Here is a 19,475-nt window from a genome sequence, read left to right as displayed (position 1 = left end):
TTATATTTAAAAACAAAACATTAGTGTATTTAGTTTACCCCCAATTCTGGATGAAGATTACGTTTCATGAAGCAGGGGCATTCTTTGAGCTATCAGGGTTTCAGGAATGGATTTCCAACTTATTCTTGTACAGTGGTGCCTCGCAAGACGAAATTAATTCGTTCCGCAAGTCTTTTCGTCTTGCGAGTTTTTCGTCTTGCGAAGCACGGTTTCCCATAGGAATGCATTGAAAATCAATCAATGCGTTCCTATGGAAACCGCCTTCAGACCAGGTCCGGGGACAGTCTGTCCCCCGACCTCTTCTGAAGGCCGGCAGGGGGCGAAAGTCTTTGCTTCCCCCCCCCCCCCGCCTGCCTTCCCGGGACAGTGGAGACTTCTCCGCTGTCCCGGGGCGATCTTAAAATGCTGGCAGGCGGCAGCGAAGCCTTCGCTGCCGTCCCCCAGCATTTTAAAAGAGGTCCAGGACCTCTTCTGAAGGCTGGCGGGGGGCAAAACTCTTTGTCCCCCCTGCCTGCCTTCCCGGGGGCTTTTAAATCGCCCCGGGACAGCAGAGAATTCCTCCGCTGTCCCGGGGCGATCTTAAAATGCTGGCGGGCGGCAGCGAAGGTTTCGCTGCCATCCCCCAGCATTTTAAAAACCCCGGGACAGCGGAGGACTTCTCCGCTGTCTGGGGCGATCCACCCCGGGAAGGCAGGCAGGGGGGACAAAGACTTTTGCCCCCCGCCAGCCTTCAGAAGAGGTCCAGGACCTCTTCTGAAGGCCGGCAGGGGGCAAAAGTCTTTGCTCCCCCCCCCCGCCTGCCTTCAAAAGCCGTCCGGGAGCATTTTAAAATCGCCCCGGGACAGCAGAGGAATTCTCTGCTGTCCCGGGGCGATTTAAAAGCCCCCAGGAAGGCAGGCAGGGGGGACAAAGACTTTTGCCCCCTGCCAGCCTTCAGAAGAGGTCCAGGACCTCTTCTGAAGGCCGGCGGGGGGCAAAAGTCTTTGCTCCCCCCTACCTGCCTTCAAAAGCCATCCGGGATAGCGGGAAGCGCTTCCCTGCTATCCCGGACTGCTTTTAAAATGCTGGCGGTGGGGAGCAAAGCCTTTCGGCCCCCGCCGGCCTTCCTGGACCTCTTCTGAAGGCCGGAGGGGGGGGAAGGCTTTGCTCCCCACCGCTAGCATTTAAAAGAGGTCCCCGGAGATTTCCCTATGGGCTTTCTTCTTGCGAAGCAAGCCCATAGGGAAATTCGTTTTGTGAAGCGCCTCCAAAACGGAAAACCCTTTCGTCTTGCGAGGCGTTTTTCGTCTTGCGAGGCGTTCGTCTTGCGGGGCACCACTGTATTTTTAGGAACACCCCCTATTTTATTTACCAATTTAAATGCCATGTCAGGCATGGATTTATAGTACAAAAGGCAGAAAAGAGATTCCAAAGAGCTAAAGAGCCTTCAGCGTACATGTGCATAAACCAGGGGGTGGAGGGGTGTGTGTCCTCTTCCTCTTCTGCATGATTTTCTGCATGATTAATCCAGCATGTTTTACAATCCACACATTATCGGCTAGGTTCCACTGTGAAAAACAGCATGCCTCTTTGTGGAGAAGGTCAACCAGGTCTAAATCAAGCTGTTTTGACTTAATGGAATCAAGGACAGGATGCAAATGCAAATTTTCTTGTCTCTTTTCAATGAGAATTGCTGGGATTTGCACCGCAGGTTTGAATAACAAATTAAGGGTTACATGTCTGTATCGTTTCCATTGGATCTTAATTCTTGCACAGGGGTACACCTGCCTGTCCCCGTCTGTAAGCTATGATATGCTGCTTCCAGCGCAGTTTTTAGAGAAAGAGGTGCCAGAAGCACCATGAATGCCTCCCTTGTTCTCTTATAATGGCAATGAGGTGTCGGAACTGAGTTCCAGTGAGTTCCTACTAAAAAATGCCCTGGCTACTTCCAGTATTGTTGACTAGACTGTACAAAGATATTCTTTAAAAAAAATTCTTAATCCTGATATCGACTGATTAGGTGGTGTTAGCTAGCTGCTAGCAGAAGGCCAAGGAAATTTCATGGAGAGAATCCATGGGTGGGAGGAAGGGCCTCCCCCTTCAAGATTCTGTCCTCAACCTTGCTCATCCCTTTTCCTTCATTGCTTGCTCTTTACTCCATCCCTTCCCCTAAGCAACTTTAGGCTGCTACAAAGGAGCAGGGATGGAGAACCTCTCACCCCAAGCCACAGGCCTCACTGGTCTTGCTTCACACCCTCCTGGGCTGGAATGCATCACTGAACTCTGATAATGACTCTTGCTTCCCTGGATGGAGGATAGAGAGGTGTGTGTAGAAACTAGTTCACTGCACAGGGGTGAAATTTAAATCCATTGCTCCACCCACTTTTATTTCTTGCACCACCCACCATGTGTATGTGCCTCTGAGAAGGGATTAGAGCTCCTTTTAATATGCACTTTAAGCTGCTTGCATTCCCATTTAAGTAGTGACATCCACATGACATCACCCTCAAACAGCCCCTGTCCCTTTGGTTTCCCTTGTAAATTCAGATTTCCCTATTCCAGCGGTACATTTTGAAAAATATATCCAAACTGCTTTTCCGACAGTGGATGCATTGCCTTGACCCTCCCCCCCCAATTCCTGGATGTCTGCCATTCCTGGGCAGACACAATTTTTCAGCTGATTCTTATGTTCATGCCCTGGTTGTGCAAAACTAACACATTCAAATGAACAGATTGTAAGGTGCAGACAAAGACAAAAGGGAATAGCTGCTGGTCTGGACAGGATCAAGCAGGTTTGATCTTCAACTTCAATTTGACTAATAAGGTCAAATTCAAAGGGAGAAAATGTGGATTCCAGCAAGTGTACACAAACCCTTAAGCAGCAACATCCTAGGCTTTGCGCCATGACATCCAGTAGATTCTGTTCAGTGACTTCATTGCTTCTGCATCACTATGCATCAGCAGAAAAAGTAAGAGATAGGTCAAAGGTGGGTGATAGCCTGCAGTACTCTCAAGCCAGTTCAAAGATAGGTGTGGAAGGCAAAGCATTTTCAGTGTAATTCTGGTTGTTTTACCAGAAAGAAGCCATAACTTCCTTTGTCCCATCTATCATGTCATCTCTTCCAAACGTGAAGTGAATCAAGCAGATTCTTTATATATAGGAGCCAACACCCTAGCCTTGGTAACTACTTGTCTGCAGACTTTTTAGTTACAGTGGTACCTCAGGTACTTATTTCGTTCCGGAGGTCCGTTCTTAACCTGAAGACCACTTTAGCTAATGGGGCCTCCTGCTGCTGCCACGCTTCCGGAGCACGATTTCTATTCTCATCCTGTTCTCATCCTGAAAGTTCTTAACCTGAGGTACTATCTCTAGGTTAGAGGAGTCTGTAACCTGAAGCGTATGTAACCCGAGGTACCACTGTACTAATTCCAACAAGTGGTACATTTACAGCCTTATATCACCTAATAATCCTGAAGCTGCAAAAATAATTCCTAAATATGAACTTCTATTCATATGGGAAACAAACAAAAACTTCTTAATACATAATTTTTTTAAAAAAAACTGTTGTTATTGAAGTTGAAGCATTCTCTTAAAGTTGAGGCATTCTTTTTCACAGTGCATATCTTAAAATTACAATACGTTTCCTGTGATTTTTCTCGTTCCCTTCTGTTGCATTACAAGCATCAAGCAAAAATCAAAATTTCAGTTCTGCTTTCTCATAATGCTTATGAAAATTAATATCACAAAATTCAGTTGAAGTCCCTGAAGAAGAAGCTACTCTGCAGCCCTTCAAAATAAAATTAACTTTTTTTTTCATGACTGCAGTATAACTAAGTAGCTCCACCCCATTCGGAAGGTCTCTAAAAAGCACAAACAAATTGGATGTGATTGGGGCCATCATGTTTTTAAATATTTCATTTTGTACATTTATGTCCCATCTTTGGGGCCACATACATGGCATTCCTAGATGTCTCCCATCAGGATTACTTTGATATCCTGTCCTCCATTGCTGTATTTATTTTTTAAGACATTTTTATCCTGTTTTCCAGTTATAAAATCAAATTGTAGCAGCTTGCAATAAAAATTTAAATCTCAAGATTTCAAAAAACAAAAACAAACACCCAAGCCTAACAATACAACAAACATGCCACTAATATGATTAACTCTCAGTGCAATCCTTTGTGCAGTTACAAAGTAATCCCATTAAATTCAATATGGGGCCTTCTTTTGAATGAGTAAGAAGACTAATTTTATTCACCTTAGAAAACATACTCTCTGAAGCAATGGCAATCATATTGTCTAGTGAGAATGAAGATATTCAGTTTTGACATTGTGCCATTTGCAACTTGGGTTACGAATCCCACAGCTGAAAGACCGTCTGCCAGTGGAACTGTTAAAGCTTTTCTATCTCAAGAGATCTGAAAGGGGAAAGAGAAAATGTAAAGAAGCTGCTTTTCAGTGACAGTTCTCATTCTGAACTGTTAGTTGTTTTGTTCCTAGAGAATGAGAAACACTGAATCAATTTCTATTGGTAAAAAAGGATGCGAGCTGTCAAGTTACAGAGGACAACACTCTATCATTTTTCATTGTCATTGAGTGCAAGTATGATGAATTCTTGAGCTTCAGCTCTTTTGTTGAAGGGAACTTGACTCAGTATACCTGAATGAAAATGTTAGGGAGGAAGAGACGAATGGGTTGGTTCGTGTTTTTTTTGTCCCTGTTGGTTGAAATGACTACCCTGACTGTGAAAAGAGTGACCATTTGAAAGCTGTAAGTAAGCAGAACCTGCCAAAGTTCATTTAATCATAACAGAAAAATTTAACATACTCCATTTTACCATGTCTCTTTACCTGTCACTAAAGCAGAATTATTCAAGCTTGGTCCCCAGATATTGTTGAACTACAGTCTCCATCATCCCCAGCCAGTTTAGCCAGTGATCAGAGATGATGGGAGTTATAGTTCTAACAACATTTGAGGACCCAAAGTTGAAGAGGGCTGTACTTAAGGATGCATTCCTGAGAATGCTTTTTGGAAGTAGGTTCCACTGAAAGCAGTGAGGCAGTGTAAATAAATGCATTAGCACTGAGCATATTGCATATCCCAAGCTTTTTGCTGCCTTAACTGCACTTCAGTCTGGATCTGCTCCTTCCCTCCTTCAAATTAGCAAAGTGATTATATGCTGCAGACAACCTTTATAGGCTGCAGACTTAGTGAGGCGGCTATCTCTTCTCTGATCTTTGCTGGGAATTGCAACCGGCAGCTCATGTTGCTTGGGACAGATACAATATTTGTTCACTACACTAGCAAAACAAAGCCGTCTTATTTCAACACACCCAGTACCTTGCTTTATTTGTCTTTCCACAAGTCATTTTACCTTCTATCCTGCTTGTACTGGCAATATTCACACACAACAAACTCCAGAATGTTTTCTTTACACATATACAGACGTTGGTCTTTCTGCTATTATAGCACACTGTGACTTCTAAGGCTATTGTTTTAGCACTTGCCCTGCCAAGGTGGCACCATGGGGCGGGGGGGGGGGTGATAGATGAAAGCAGGAATTGGTGTCTGAGTTCTGCAGCAGGAGGGGGCACTGTTTAGTTTTTGCTTCAGGCAGCAAAATGTCTTGGGCTGGCCTTGTTTATTCCTGTTTTTTTTGTCTTACATCCAAGAACAACTGTTGTCTTCAGTGCAGCAGCAGACAAAAAATCTTCCTACTGCACGTTTCCCAAGAATAAGCATATTTATATTTCACAATGATGGCCCCATTCCACGTTTCTTTTTGAACATCCCATTGATTTTAACTGGATTATGCCCAACTAAAATATGATTAGGTCTGCAGTATTAGATAACATTGATATTTTAGATTATATAAATGTTTAAAAGTGCTTCGGATCATAGAACCAGAGTAGATCAAAGGTGGCAGGAGCAAATCTCCACAGTGATAAGCAGCAGTGCAAAGTTCCAGCTAGCAACAAGAGAACTGAACTAGCTGGTGTGCACATACTGCAGTTGGTATAATAATGTTACATTTGTTATGAAAGCATGGTGCAAAATCCCAACTAGATAAACAGGCAGGCAGGTTCACAACTTCAGTATTAGATTTTAGGGTGATGGGTTGGGATTTGCTTTGTTTATTAAAGTTTGCTTTTAAAATGTAGATGGCTTGGAATTTAAGGAATTATGCAGTGGCACTGATAATAAACATCATTTTCCTGCAGTTCAGAAAGTGAAAATGGGACAGAAGAAAAAAAGAAGAGTGGGAAACCATATCCTGGGCTGTCACAGACATCACCAAGTGATCTTGAATGTTTTGAAGACCAGAAGAAGGTTATAACTTCACGGTAATAAAGAATCAAATATACAAACTTTACAGTAGTGTAACTCTTCCAAAGAAAGCTGTTAAACACACGGTTCAAGAGGATGTTGCTTTTGCAGTCCCATTTGGACCACTGCCAATGTGGTGTGGGGTTCAGGAGAGTTTGAAAGGCTGGTCCAGATGGCCACCAGATCCAGACTCTGGCCACTGGTTACCTGTCCCTGCTACAAACTGTAGTAAATAGTAACTAACCACAGACACATCCCATTCCTCTCAGTTATTAAACATCTGGTTTTAATTCTCTTGAACACATAAACAAACCTGAAATTGATATCATATGAGTAACCAGTGAGTCTCAATCTATAAATAATCTTCAGCTTCTCACTTAATTCTGCAAAGTCATAGCTTAGTAATTAGAAACAAGGGTAATAATGCCATACAAATCTGGAAATAGGATTTGGTGTTTTGCCAGTTGTTTAGATAGACATTCATGTTCTGTGTTCTTAACATAAGATCTCACTGGCTGATCGCTCTTCAGTTTGCCCTATCATAAGCTGGCCCAAAATTCTATACTGCACCTATGTAATAATATGTGTGCCATTACCATGCTCATCTTTCTGTACATCCATTTTGCATATACATTTCACAGTATTGTCATCAGCATAGTTTTTGTAAATGCATTCCTCCCTGCCCAATTTGTATTTCCTTCCTTCTTCTCTACATGCAGCTACACTCATCCTCAATCTGCTCCCTGATGGAAAAACCTCCATTATGGATGGAGCAACTAGCTTTCTTCTCCCCTCCTCCAGATGAGATACATACCAGGGCAGAACTAAACCTATTCCTATGCATCATTAAAGGCAGTAAGGGACCATTATCAGTTAATTAGGGCTCTGGGTTTGAATTCATTTGAGCTCATATGATGAATGTTGCCTGTGTAAAGGAGGAGTCTTCAGTCATAGGCTTGGCATGACCTGGTGTCCAGTCTCCCCAGCACACCATAGGCCACATTGTACTTCAGTGATGGTTTCCTTAAAATGTGTAATTTACATGCATGGTTCTTGTGACTGAGCGGGTGTTTGCAAAGCTTCCAGTAGCAGTCATTTGAAAACTTCAAAATAAGCATATTGGCTCCAGATCTACCTACTATTTCTCTGGATTTATTTATTTTTAAAGTGTGGTGAACATGGGTATCAAAAGTGAGCTGATTATGTAAAAGAACACTCCCTGAGACCTTTAAGGGTAGGGTGTTGTTGGACTCCATTCTTATCAGCTCCAGCCAGCATGGCCATTGGTCAAGAATGATAACTTTTGTCCAACAACATCTAGAGGGCCACAGGCTCCCCATCCCTGCTGCAGAAATGCTGCCTGTGAGCTTTTAAAAAAAGAAAAACCTCATTTTGAAAACAATGTTATAAACAGCATGGGATGTTGCCTTCCTCTAGGTCGAAGACAATAGTGGATAATACCTTCTTGGCAACAGATGGCAAGAATGTCTCAAAGCCCGAAAGGAAGAAGAGTGCCTCAAATCAGGTACTGGAGAGAATCTACTTGTTTGGGATCCAGACCCTGCAGTCATGCCTCTACAAGAGGTCCGGAGGGTGGCAACACGAGTGGGCCTTTTCTGTGGTGGCTCCGTTTGTGGAATGCTCTCCTCAAGGAGGCTCACCTGGCACCATCATTACATATCTTTAATTGCCAGGCGAAAGTGTTTCCCTATAACCAGACCTTTGGCTGATTAAACATTCTTGTATGGGCTTTTAAATGTGTTTGGGGGCTTGGTTTGTTTTTGTTTTACAATGTATTTTGTATTCTCATTTTATATTTTTATGTTGTGAACTGCCCTGTGATCTTCTGATGAAGAGCAGTATTAATTTTTATTTTTAATAAATACCCACTTTAGGCAAAGTGTATTGCATGTTTAAGTTGGCTGTATTATTGTGCCAAACTACAACAATGACCTCGAGTATTTTTGGACCTTGTGCAAAGTATCAAAATAATTCTCCCTCAGACATAATAGTGGCATTTTGGGCCTCTGACCCAATCTGTTTCCACTGCCACTGTTATCCATTGCCTGGGACTTTGTTTTTTTTAAAAAAATAATATTTATTAAAAGTTTCCAATTACAACCAAATATAAAAAAACAAAACATCCAAATTTAAAATCTTGTTTTCCATAACATCTTTCCAGGACTTCCCCTCCCCTCCCCCTCTTGTATTCCAATTCTTACTTATAAATTCAGCAATTTCTTATCCCAAATTTTGAACTTATTGTCATTGACCCAATTTAAAAATATTTTCCCATCTCCTAAAATCGACCTGTTCCCTTCCACGCGTTCCCCCCTTTAACATACATTACAAATTAAAATATAATAAAATAAAATGTAGTTTAACACCCTTTGGATTCCAAATTCCTCTCCCCCTTTTCCCGGTTGCGTTCCCAAAATTTATCAACATCTGATGTCTTCCTGGAGCTCCCACAATTATTTAAGCCATAGTCCTTTACCAGTCATCTTTAATTTCGAATGTCCAATCTTGGAAGGAGTCTGTCTCAAAAAGGCCCATTTTTTCCATCCAGATTTTTATACATTAGGAGTAAAAACTCCAATTTTATTTCTTTAAACCTTTCAAATCTGGATGTCCCAAATGTTCCCTCTTCCAACTTTATCCAATTCTTGTTATTCTTGTTGTTCTTGTTGATCTCTCTCCTTTTCTCTTTTTTTTTTCCTTTCCTGTTTTCCTGCACAAATGTTCTAATTCCAAAAGCTTCAAATTCAGCTGCAGAGGCTCTGTTATTCAGGAACGAAACATAATGCCAAGTCCCTTCCATTTTTCAATAGATAAGTCTATTGTCTTCTTTAGTATGTCAGCCTCTGTAGTCAAAATAGTGTTCCATTTCTGCAGTTTCCCAGGAGATAGAAAGTTCTATTCAAATTCCATGTCAACAACTTGTAATATCCCTCGGCTCCTCTAGGTGGGTTGCAATAACTCAGTTCCCTTCCAGATCACCCCAATCAGTCCAAATAACTTGTTATTCCTTGTTTTAAACAATTTGTATCCAATTTATAACAAATGTAACCGGCAAAGTCCTTGTAACAAAGTTCTCATTTTTGTTCTTCTGCTTTGACAGCTCTTTGACAGCTGTCAAAACCTCTCTTTGTCTTCTCCCGGCGCTCTCGCAAAACGCTCCCAGGGTTCCGGGGGGGGGGGGGGTTACTTTTTAAATCAATTCCACTTTTCTCCTCCAGCTCAGTCTTATAGTTTTCCGTCGCGAAATTAATAACTTTGTAAAAATAGGGTTGCACTCGATCTTAGATGTCAAATCCTTTGCTTTAACTCCTCTACAACAGGGGGGGGGCTGACTTCCTTTTTGCGCGTCCCCCGCTCGCTCCAAATTTTTTTAAAAAAATTATCCCCCTTTTTAGTCCAGGTTCCAATTACTCACGGGTTATTCTTTTAGGTCCAGATTTTCAATAGAAGAAGTCAGCGCTCTCCGTCGAATGGCATGCGGCTTCGCTCGGCAGGGGAAGCGGAAGACTCAAAGCACCAACCCCCCCCTGTCACCCGTTCCGTAGCCTTTAAAAAGGCTCCTTCGCGGGCCGGGGGGGAGCGCAAAAGGTGCCAGCCGAGTCACCATGTCCATGGGTTTCAGCGCCCATGGTTTTTGAGGGTCCCCGCGTCGCCGGCGTGGTAGGACCCAGCCCCTGCCGAGCAGGCTCCCTCCGGAGCTCGGAGGGAGTCCGCCATTCGGCGATGGCGCCAACCCGGAAGTCCCATTGCCTGGGACTTTGTTCCCTTCCAATAATATTAGGCCCTCAAACTGTACCTCTGTTCCTGAATAGCATAATATAACCCCAGTTCCTGCATCTTCTGCAGAAAAGGAACTTACAGTTAGTTGCTTAATGCAAAGATAGACATCAGCTGGTATATATAGTAATGTTTATGCAGCAATAACCAAAATGTATCCATTTGTTTCCTCAACTTTAGTTTAAGGCAAATGCTCACTTTCACAAGCTGTTTCTGGATGTCCCAATTGACGAACCCTTGAGAAAAAGTAAGTTGAATGCTATATTTTTTCCTGTTTTGTTACATTGAATTTTCTGTCACACTAACCCTTTGGCATGCCTCAAAGTTTTTGCAAGGAATTCTATTACTAGCTAAAATATTAGTGAGAGATTTCTGGCCATTGACACGTGAATTTGGATGTTTAGTTTTTGATAGTCTCTTCTAGTTCATAGCCAAGATGTTTTCTTTCCTAAATATAATTCAACGACTATCTTGTATTGAGTAGCTTTCTCCCAATAGATCAGAGTTCAGCTACAAGAGATTTAGGATATGATCTAAAACTATTTGACTTTTTCAGAGTGATTCCCCCTCCATGAATAACAGCATTTACATTTCATAGACGGTATTTAATACATTGCTTACAGCATTGCACAAGTGCAGCTGTTAGATAATATTGTACTTGTGACCCTTTCAGATTTTACCTGTGCGTTACAAAAAGAAATCTTGTACCAAGGGAAGCTATTCATATCGGAGAACTGGATTTGCTTCCATTCTAAGGTCTTTGGCAAAGACACTAAGGTAAATGAAGTCAAGTGTTATGATGCATTAGACTTGATTATTCTTGCCTAATTCTTTTTTTAATATGGTTGGGGTGATGATATAAATGTTAATGGAAACAATGGGACACTTGTAGATTTAGAAAATTAAAAATGATCCAGTGGTTTCAACTCCACAACCCTGGGTAAAATAATGTTGAACTTATTAATAGAAGTGACTATATCAATTGTTAATGCAGCATTAGGTCTACAAAAAGAACCACAAATCACCTGGTGGTGGTAACGTAATTTGACTAGTCTTCTCAGTTCAAGATGTTTCTCTCTGGAGAAGCTGAGTTAAGGAAGCAGCATACTGCTTCCCTTCTAAGCAAGGGTTTAATTGGAGATGGAGCAGGGTGTGACTTGCATGTTTAGTTGTATATCTCAAAGTATCTCAGGAAGCAGATGTCAGCTGCTTTGTGACAGGTCTATGCAAGAATCAGCTTTCTCACAATGGGTTATTTCTCAGTAACCATAAAAGCTACTGGAGCCAAGTTGCCATCTTTATACTCTAATAACTGATACAATCTCATTTCAGATTAGTATACCTGTGTTGTCAGTGACACTGATAAAGAAAACTAAGACCGCCCTTCTAGTGCCAAATGCCCTGGTTATAACAACAGTCTCTGATAGGGTAAGTGCACATTTTGGGAGAAGCTTCTTAGCACCTTTTAATTCCCCATTTTGTTTCGTTTTTCCTCCTCTTTCCCTGTCCTTTTCCATTAGCTGTTGGTCTTGTTAATTGGCTGTCCTGGTTTAATTGAACGTTAAATTTTTACTTATTTTTTATTTATTATCACTTTGCATTTATACAGAAAAGAAAAGCAAGATCTAACTTGGATTCAAATAAAATAAACACACAGCTTGCTCTTCATCCCCTCATGTTTTTACCCATCCTTAGCCCCAGTTACTGGAAACATCAGGGAGCAGTTGCCAAGAAAATATCTGGAACTTTTAACACAAAAGAAGTGTTTTCACCAAGCGAAAATGTTTCTCTTTACCTAGGCCTTCAGCTGATTGACATCTGTTACCCTTTTAAAGTGTGGTGTGGGGGAGTATTGGGTTGCTTTTATTATGTATTTTCTGTTTTTTATATTGTGACTATGTTGTGAACCGCCCTGAGATCTACGGATATAGGGCAGTGTACAAATTTAATAAATAATAAAATTAAAAATACCCTGAACCAACGTTGTGGAAAGAGTAACACTCCCCCTGTGATGCAGAGATTTACAACTGGTGGTCCCTCGGCAAAATCCAGCCACTCAAGAGCCATTCTCTGCAGTTGTCTAACCAAGATAGTTTTCGAGCTATGTGGTATGGTGGTGGCTGGGGCCCTCAGGAATGCAAGCATGTCAACTGAATCAGTGGTAATAGAGATACAGGCCTATTTTGCCCCTCCACGTATGTCTAGGAAAACTAGCTGTTGGGCAGGCTTATCTGAGTGTGACCATAGGATTGAGATATGCTAGTAGAGGTCAGCTTGTAGGGGGAACTCAATACGGACAGCATCAGTGTTGGATACAGATAATCAAGGCAGATGATAAAAAGTAGCTTGCCATGTTGGATGACACACAATGCCTTTTATGTGCCTTTGTTCTTAGCTAAAGCAAGCTATGGCAGTCTCCCCAAATGCTGAATAATAATTTTGGTGGTTTTCTTTTCAGTACATGTTCGTGTCCTTTCTGTCCAGAGACACTGCTTACAAACTATTAAAATCAGTTTGTCAACATCTAGAGGTGAGTGAAAACCTTTTTCAGGTGTGTCTGTGTGTGTTCTCAGTATTAGTAGTTGATCAAATGGTGTCATTTCAAAATGTGTTTTCAGGATGTTAGTGTTGGCAACAGTCCCAGTCTTCCTTCTCCAGAAAATAGCTTCCGGGCAAATCGCCCAACAACTTTACCACTGGTAAGTTTTGTTTTTTAATAAAATTAAAAGCAAAGAACTGATATGGAATGGCTATGAGCCAATATAATTTTCAGTAATAAGATTTTTGTTTTGAGATAGTATTGGAGGCTTTGTAAGAAATTCCTTGCTCCAATTCTGGTATGGACTAGCCTTTGCCAACCTGCTGTTCTTCAGACATTTCAGACTACAACTCTCATCAATCCCAGCCAGAACATGCTGGCTGGGGCTGATGGGAATTGTAGTCAGAAACATCTGGAGGGCAGTGAGCTGACAAAGGCATTAATGGACCATTTCATGCATGATGCACACCTGCATGTACATGCTGAACTTGATATTAAGAATGTTGAAGACTTGATGTCTTTATGATTACTGAAAGCTCACTGCAATCAAATGCTTCACTAATTGCTTACTTGTAAAGCTCCCTGGTCACCCTCTGGCAAGTCACTAGAGCTCTATTCCAACATTCATCATGAGTAACTTGTACAGAGATTTGAAAAGAGAAGCTTCCACATGAACAGCTGTTCATGCATAGGCTTCCACATGACTGATACCAGTCCACAGTCTTGATTGCATGGACAAGTAGATGCTCACAGAGACTTCCCCTTTCAGATGTCATTGTGAGCATGTGGACATCAAAGATACATCCTTTTTCATGAATTCAATGTGGCGTATCAAATGTAGATGCATTTTCCCCTTAAATGAGCTAATCAGTGTTTTATATATTTGAGTAAGGTGGATCACACTTTTTTTAGATCTAGTTCTGCCCTTTTCCCAGGCAAACCAGATTTTAAGCTTGAGGTTTACATGAATATCTTCAGATATAAAAGCAATAATTATTCAGAATTTTCAGTCTCCATATAAATTGAGCAGAAAGCTATCATAGATCTCTCACCGTGGCCTGGTTCTCAAGACATAGGCTTCCAGGACCACACAAAAATGTGGGTTCCTGGAGAAAAGCTTGCAGCCACTTTCCCCCTCCCCAGTCCTTGTTTTACTTCTATGATGCCCTGAAATAAGCCCAGGTGTGGCTTAATGGGTCATCTGAACCCAGGCTTGTGGTTGGTGAAAGAGAACTTAACCAAGAGCCCTAGTTTGGACAACAAGCTAAGCCAATTGTAGGAGAATTGTACCTTCTGGTACGTTTGTACTAAGATGTTAAATAACATCTGGTGAAGCTCTGGAATCCTTTCCAACTGTATTCCAAGAGTTTCAGGTGAATTAAGTTATTTGAAAACTAGATTAGATTGAGAGAGCTTGACTTGACAGATCAAAATCTTTATGGAACTGCAACCTAAGTTTTCTATTTTCTACTGCGCTGCATTGCTTTAGATATGCTTAATATTTGTTGCTATTGTGATGTTATTGATCCATATTACTGAAAGTGACATTTGGGGGTGTCGGCTGCAGAATATTGAACAGATCGTTAATTCTTAACTAACATTCCTGGTGCATCTTTTCTTCAGGATTTCAATGAAGATTTTTCTGAATTGGATGGCATCATCCAACAGCGCAGACAAGAGATGGAAGAATCCAGCAGCACTGGTTCTCAAACTCCAGAACTGGAAGCCTTCCAAGGTTTGAATAATAAACCGTTTCTTTACTATCCAGAAGCAGAAACTGCAGCCTTTTATCTAGGAATTTAGAGCACTTTCCCAGAGGCTACATACACTCTGTACATTTAAAGCTCATTACTTCCTCCAAAGAGTCCTGGGAACTGTGCTTTGTTCAGAGTGCTTGAAATTATAGCTCTGTGAGGGGTAAACTGCATTTCCCAGCTTCCTTTGGGAGATGCCATGTGCTTTAAATATGCTTTAAAAGTATGGTGTGCATGCAGCCAAAGAGTGGGAAATGTGGTTGTTGTTTATGTAGTACTTTTTAATGTGCAAAAAGCTTTAAATTCTTTGTAGTGGTTTCAACACATATGTAAGACCTGTCCATATAAGGCCTGGTTTTTATTGTATGGAGGGGAGGGTCAGGCACAGTTTGACACATATTGGCACTTGTCCAAGAGAATTAATAGGTTAGTCCCAACATGCTCTGTGTAAAATCACACTGTGGATTGAAGTATTAGCTATTCAGTAGCACCAAGGGAACATAATTGTGTGAAGCCTCATCTTGAGGTTGCAAATTCATTTTTCGAGCACTTAGGCCAAATCAATGTCTTCTCAACATATTCATGCTGATCAGGAACGCTGGAAGTTTCTTTATACCATGTCAAACCATTGGTCCTTCTGGCGCAGAGTTGTCTACATAATGACTAGCAGTAGATCTCCAGATTTCTGCCAGGTCCTTTCCCAACCCTGCTTGGAGACACCAGGGATTGAACCTGGGACCATACAAAACATGTACACTACACTGAGCTACAGGCCACTTCTTGTCAGTGTTTTGATCAAGCACCTTCATACTTTTTGAAGCCACCACCATCGGACATCTCTCTTCCCACCCCCCACAAATGTGCAGAATCCAGGCAAACCATTTTTGCCTCTTGGAATCCTGTGCTGAAGTATTATCCAGACTACACTAAAATCTTAATCAATCTGGTTGTTAAGCATCTGATCCATGGTTCTGACAACCACAAAAATTATGGATGTAAGACATGTCCTACTGAAATGAGGCTAATTTCACAGTAATTTTTATGCACCTGCATTGCACTTTGTGGTGTTATGCAATGCCTTGAGTTGTTTACAACTCCCATTATGCCTGATAATTGGCCATGCTGGCCGGGAATGATGGGAATTGTCATCTGATAACATCTGGAGTACACCGCATTGATTATCCCAATACTGCATGCATTTGTTTTTAGTTTGAAATGCTTGTTCTTCAACAGATTACCATGTTGTTGAGACCCAGACTCATCTGAAAACCTCCAGGGTGGAGTCAAAGGCTGTCCATACAGATGTTAAGGCTAAATATTTGTGTGATGATAAAATCAGGAATCTTCCAAGAAATGGTAAATAGAGCAAATCCCCATTTGAAGCTGGTGTTGCGGGCTAGGCTGATAGATCCAGGCAGGGTTGGATTTCAGCAATTAAAAATAACCATAGGTTGAATCCAGAAATGGCCTTCTATATGTGGAAAGTATCTCCTGCTCACAGAGAGGCTCCCTATATTACACATTGTGCAGAACACTGGGAGTGAAAAGTGAAATTACTTCTGCAGGTGTTCTTCTACTTGTGCAAGAACTTATGCAACCTCTTGCCCAAGCAGAAGCCAGAGAACTGCTACAGAATCTACCTCTGATAGCACTAACTCATATGAAAGTATTTGTCAAACAAAGCTAGCAGCTGCTTCTCTTCTACTCACATTTTTGTGGATCCAGCTGACAGTGGCAAAAAAATAATAATGTATACCAGACTTTCACAGTTTTATTTGATCTTAATTTTTGAGGCAAAATTCTGGAAAGATGCAGGAGATGATCACATATACAAACCTCCCGATAGAATATGACATACAAAGCAGAAAGGTGAAAATCAGCATTTCGGTAGGGAGAATGCCTGTTGTAGGTAGGAAGTGAGGAAGGAATGGGCAAAGACTGCACCCATAATTGGAAACTTCTCCCAGCTATGTGTTCCTTTGGTTTACAGCTGGAGTCTACTTATGACACCAGATCTTGCTCTGTGCAGATTCTGCTCCATGTAGTACAATCATAGCCTTGCATATTTCTAGAATTCCTTTCTTTGCCCCACTGTTCTAAATAATATTCCATTCAGATCAACTTACAGATTGGAATGCTATCTTACATATGGCTGAGAACATTAGCTCATCAGTCAATTAACCACATATTTAAGCTGTAGTTTTTAATCAAGGCTTCCTTAGGTATAAAGGTGCCCAGTGCTGATGGCTTCACTCTAAACAATGTGCTCAGTTGATTTAGAGCATAATCATATTGCATAATAGACCAAGCCAGTTACCCTTCATTAAGTGGCTTCAGAGCATAACCTGAATTAACATATTGTAATATTTTTAATTAGTGAGGAAGAAACAACAACAACAGTCAACTTGCACCCTACAGTCATTTGGCAGTTGTTGTCTTATGGAGCGTATCTGGTCGTATCATTTTCAGATACTTCAATAAATATTTTATTCTTCTCATAGCTCCTCCTCCTAGAATCCTTGGAGTCCTTTACAGAGTGAATTACCAGAAGTTTTTGACTGTGAACCACATACTTATTCTCTATGCAATTCTGTAAGTATATATAACCCATTCCCCAAACTGCAAGGTTGCAAAAGCAAGACTCTGGGAAACTTTGCTGGCTTAAATCTGGGGTGCTTTCAGAATGCTGGGCTTCCTGTGGCTAAATAAATGGCTTGCACATTCTCCCCCTCCCCCCCCCCATTAACTGCACACCAGTAAAGAATCTGAATATGTTCCACAGTACAAGTTTCCATTGCGGAAAATGGAAGCAAAAAATGTGTGACCTTTATAAATTGCTCAGATTTGTGTTATATGGATAATAGGCTTATGCGATTTTCTAAAAGCATTTTGCTGGACTCCTGGAGGCTAACTGAAAGGAGATTGAGAGATATTTTAAAAGACCATGGGTGAATTGAAACAGCCAACAACATTGCAAACCAGGTTGCAGATATGTAGGCTGGTGGAGTAGACAGCAGTAGAGCTTCACTATACATTCTGCTGTCTTCTGGAGTGATATCAGCTGGTTCCCTGGCTGCAGCAAGCAGTGGAGGGTTAAGCACCATTGCATCTTTTAAATAAGGCATAGCCACCTTGCTGCCCGCCTGTTGTCAACTCCCATCATTCTTGACCATTGGCTGTGCTCGCTACAGCTGATGGGAGTTCTAGTCCAACATTATATTCTGAAGTTCCCCACATTAGCCACCTCTGTTGTAAAGGGTGAAGATCTGGATGAGTTTATATTCCCAAATGGAAAACACTTGAGGAAAAATACCTGCAATGTCACTCTGAAAGTCTTCTTGCACAATTGAGCTTTGCTGTCTGAAATTGAGGCACATCAGCTTAATGGGGTGGAAATTTAACTGTTAAATTCCTAATAATGTTACATGGCTAAATGAATGTAACAGCAATTTGGTGTGTGGTGATCAAGTGTGGTTTTTTTTGTCCTCAATCCACCTCTCCTACAGTGTTTGTGTACTCATTTTCTCGACTTTCTACATGAGATATAAAATCTACATTCTGGAAGAGCAGCTTGGCACCATGGCTTCCTATGTGGATTCACATCCCCACGTGTAAGAATGATTTTGTTGTTGGAATCTTCTTTATCTTTCCATTTTTAATACTATAGTCATCCTGCTAGACCTAGCTTCATCATCATCTATCCCATAGTTTCTCCCCTGGAGTTAGGCTTTCATTCTCTTCTTCAAGCAGTCATTTTAAATCTGCACTTACATGAGAGTAATTCCCATTGCATTTAATAGGACTTTTTCTAAATAGACATGTATACGATTGCATGTGCTTAGTGCACATTATTTTTGGCGTTTTGATCTTTAACTGACATGAGGTAAAACTGTAAAATTTAATCCAGTGCTATCTTTCTGTACATTCTCATTCTAGTTGCTTACCTCACTATCACACAAAACTCCAGACATCTCCTTTGTGCATTTTTAAATTGTCTTCTGCTTCCCTTTCCCCGCATTTACTCTCCATTTCAGATATCCAATAAAAGAAGGTCTAGGATCTCAACTGCCTCTTAACATTGTTGGTCTCTCTGAGGAGCTAACAGCTAATCTTATCAAACTGGAAAAGGTGACTAATAGAGAACTGTGTAACTAAGAATTGTTGGTTTTTTAAAAAGTTTCCCAAGGTAGCCAGACCTTCCAAGTCCTTGAAGAGGGATGGGGAACCTGTGATGTTGGACTCCAACTTCCATCAGCCCCAGGCAGCATGGCTAACAATCAGGGATGACGGGAGTTTTTGTCCAACAACATCTGGTGGGCAAAAAGTTCCCTATTCATGTCCTAAGAAACAGCTGCTGGCATGTATGAGCATGGAAAGTGAAATTAATGTTTATAATGGTGGCATGATGCTTAACAACTATTCCCAAACTCTTAGCACTGCTTTTGTGCCGGCCCATTTGGCAAAGTAGTGGGGGAAATTCCTACCTGAAGGTTAGGGGAACTGGATCCACAGGCTACTTTGACAGGTGGTAGGGCTGTCAAAGGAATGGTGGTCAAAGGAAATATGAATGGTGGTCAAAGGAAATATGAAACTGAATTGTGCAAAGGAATCAGGGCTTGCAAGTCTCACTTTTTCCCAGAATTGGCTCCACATAGCAGCTCTGAGTGGCACTAATCCCAGTGGGGCTTGCATTTGGTGCCAACTTAAATGGCGGCAGATACAAGTCCTGCTTGACAAGGAACAATCTCAGGTGCACTTTAAGATGGCTAGATTCTTCCTTTGCAGCTGCATCCTTACCTGTCACACACCTGCCCTAGCTCCCAAAGCTCTCGTGAGTTTTATTTACAAATAATTTTCATAATTTCTTACGGCTCACTATAAAAGGGCTCTTTGTGGGAATGATTTTGCATTAGCAAAACGCAACATAAGACTTCCACAGAGCTTCTAATCGTTACCATGGCACTGAGGCTTCTACGGAGGACAGAAAATTTGCCCTTGTGGACAGCTGGAACAGAACACACACACACGTTAAGCCCTTTTGCAATGTGCAAACGAGCCCTTCATATTTATATGACAA

The 19,475-nt window shown here is 41.4% G+C and overlaps 1 protein-coding gene and 1 long non-coding RNA gene across 5 annotated transcripts in view; both read left to right on the top strand.

Moving 5' to 3' along the window:
- LOC310827034 overlaps nt 1-19,475 on the top strand; it is a 163,460-nt gene that overhangs the window by 138,058 nt on the left and 5,927 nt on the right. The gene's annotated exons all lie outside the window — the stretch shown is intronic.
- Nucleotides 1-19,475, top strand: part of GRAMD2B (GRAM domain containing 2B) — a 57,546-nt gene that overhangs the window by 35,142 nt on the left and 2,929 nt on the right. For 3 of the 4 annotated variants that reach the window (XM_083702410.1, XM_083702411.1, XM_083702412.1), the window contains 12 exons: nt 6,202-6,324; nt 7,745-7,832; nt 10,286-10,352; nt 10,779-10,882; nt 11,438-11,533; nt 12,564-12,635; nt 12,724-12,804; nt 14,268-14,379; nt 15,632-15,754; nt 16,900-16,990; nt 17,905-18,009; nt 18,433-18,526. In XM_083702410.1, the coding sequence (XP_083558536.1) occupies nt 6,202-6,324; nt 7,745-7,832; nt 10,286-10,352; nt 10,779-10,882; nt 11,438-11,533; nt 12,564-12,635; nt 12,724-12,804; nt 14,268-14,379; nt 15,632-15,754; nt 16,900-16,990; nt 17,905-18,009; nt 18,433-18,526 (1,156 nt within the window). The remainder of the gene's footprint in view (nt 1-6,201; nt 6,325-7,744; nt 7,833-10,285; nt 10,353-10,778; nt 10,883-11,437; nt 11,534-12,563; nt 12,636-12,723; nt 12,805-14,267; nt 14,380-15,631; nt 15,755-16,899; nt 16,991-17,904; nt 18,010-18,432; nt 18,527-19,475) is intronic. The other variant, XM_083702413.1, reaches the window with a different exon arrangement.

Source organism: Podarcis gaigeae (assembly GCF_964106915.1).
Source record: "Podarcis gaigeae genome assembly, chromosome: 11".
Classification (NCBI taxonomy): Eukaryota; Metazoa; Chordata; class Lepidosauria; order Squamata; family Lacertidae; genus Podarcis; species Podarcis gaigeae.
This window is presented reverse-complemented; position numbering and strand designations above follow the sequence as displayed.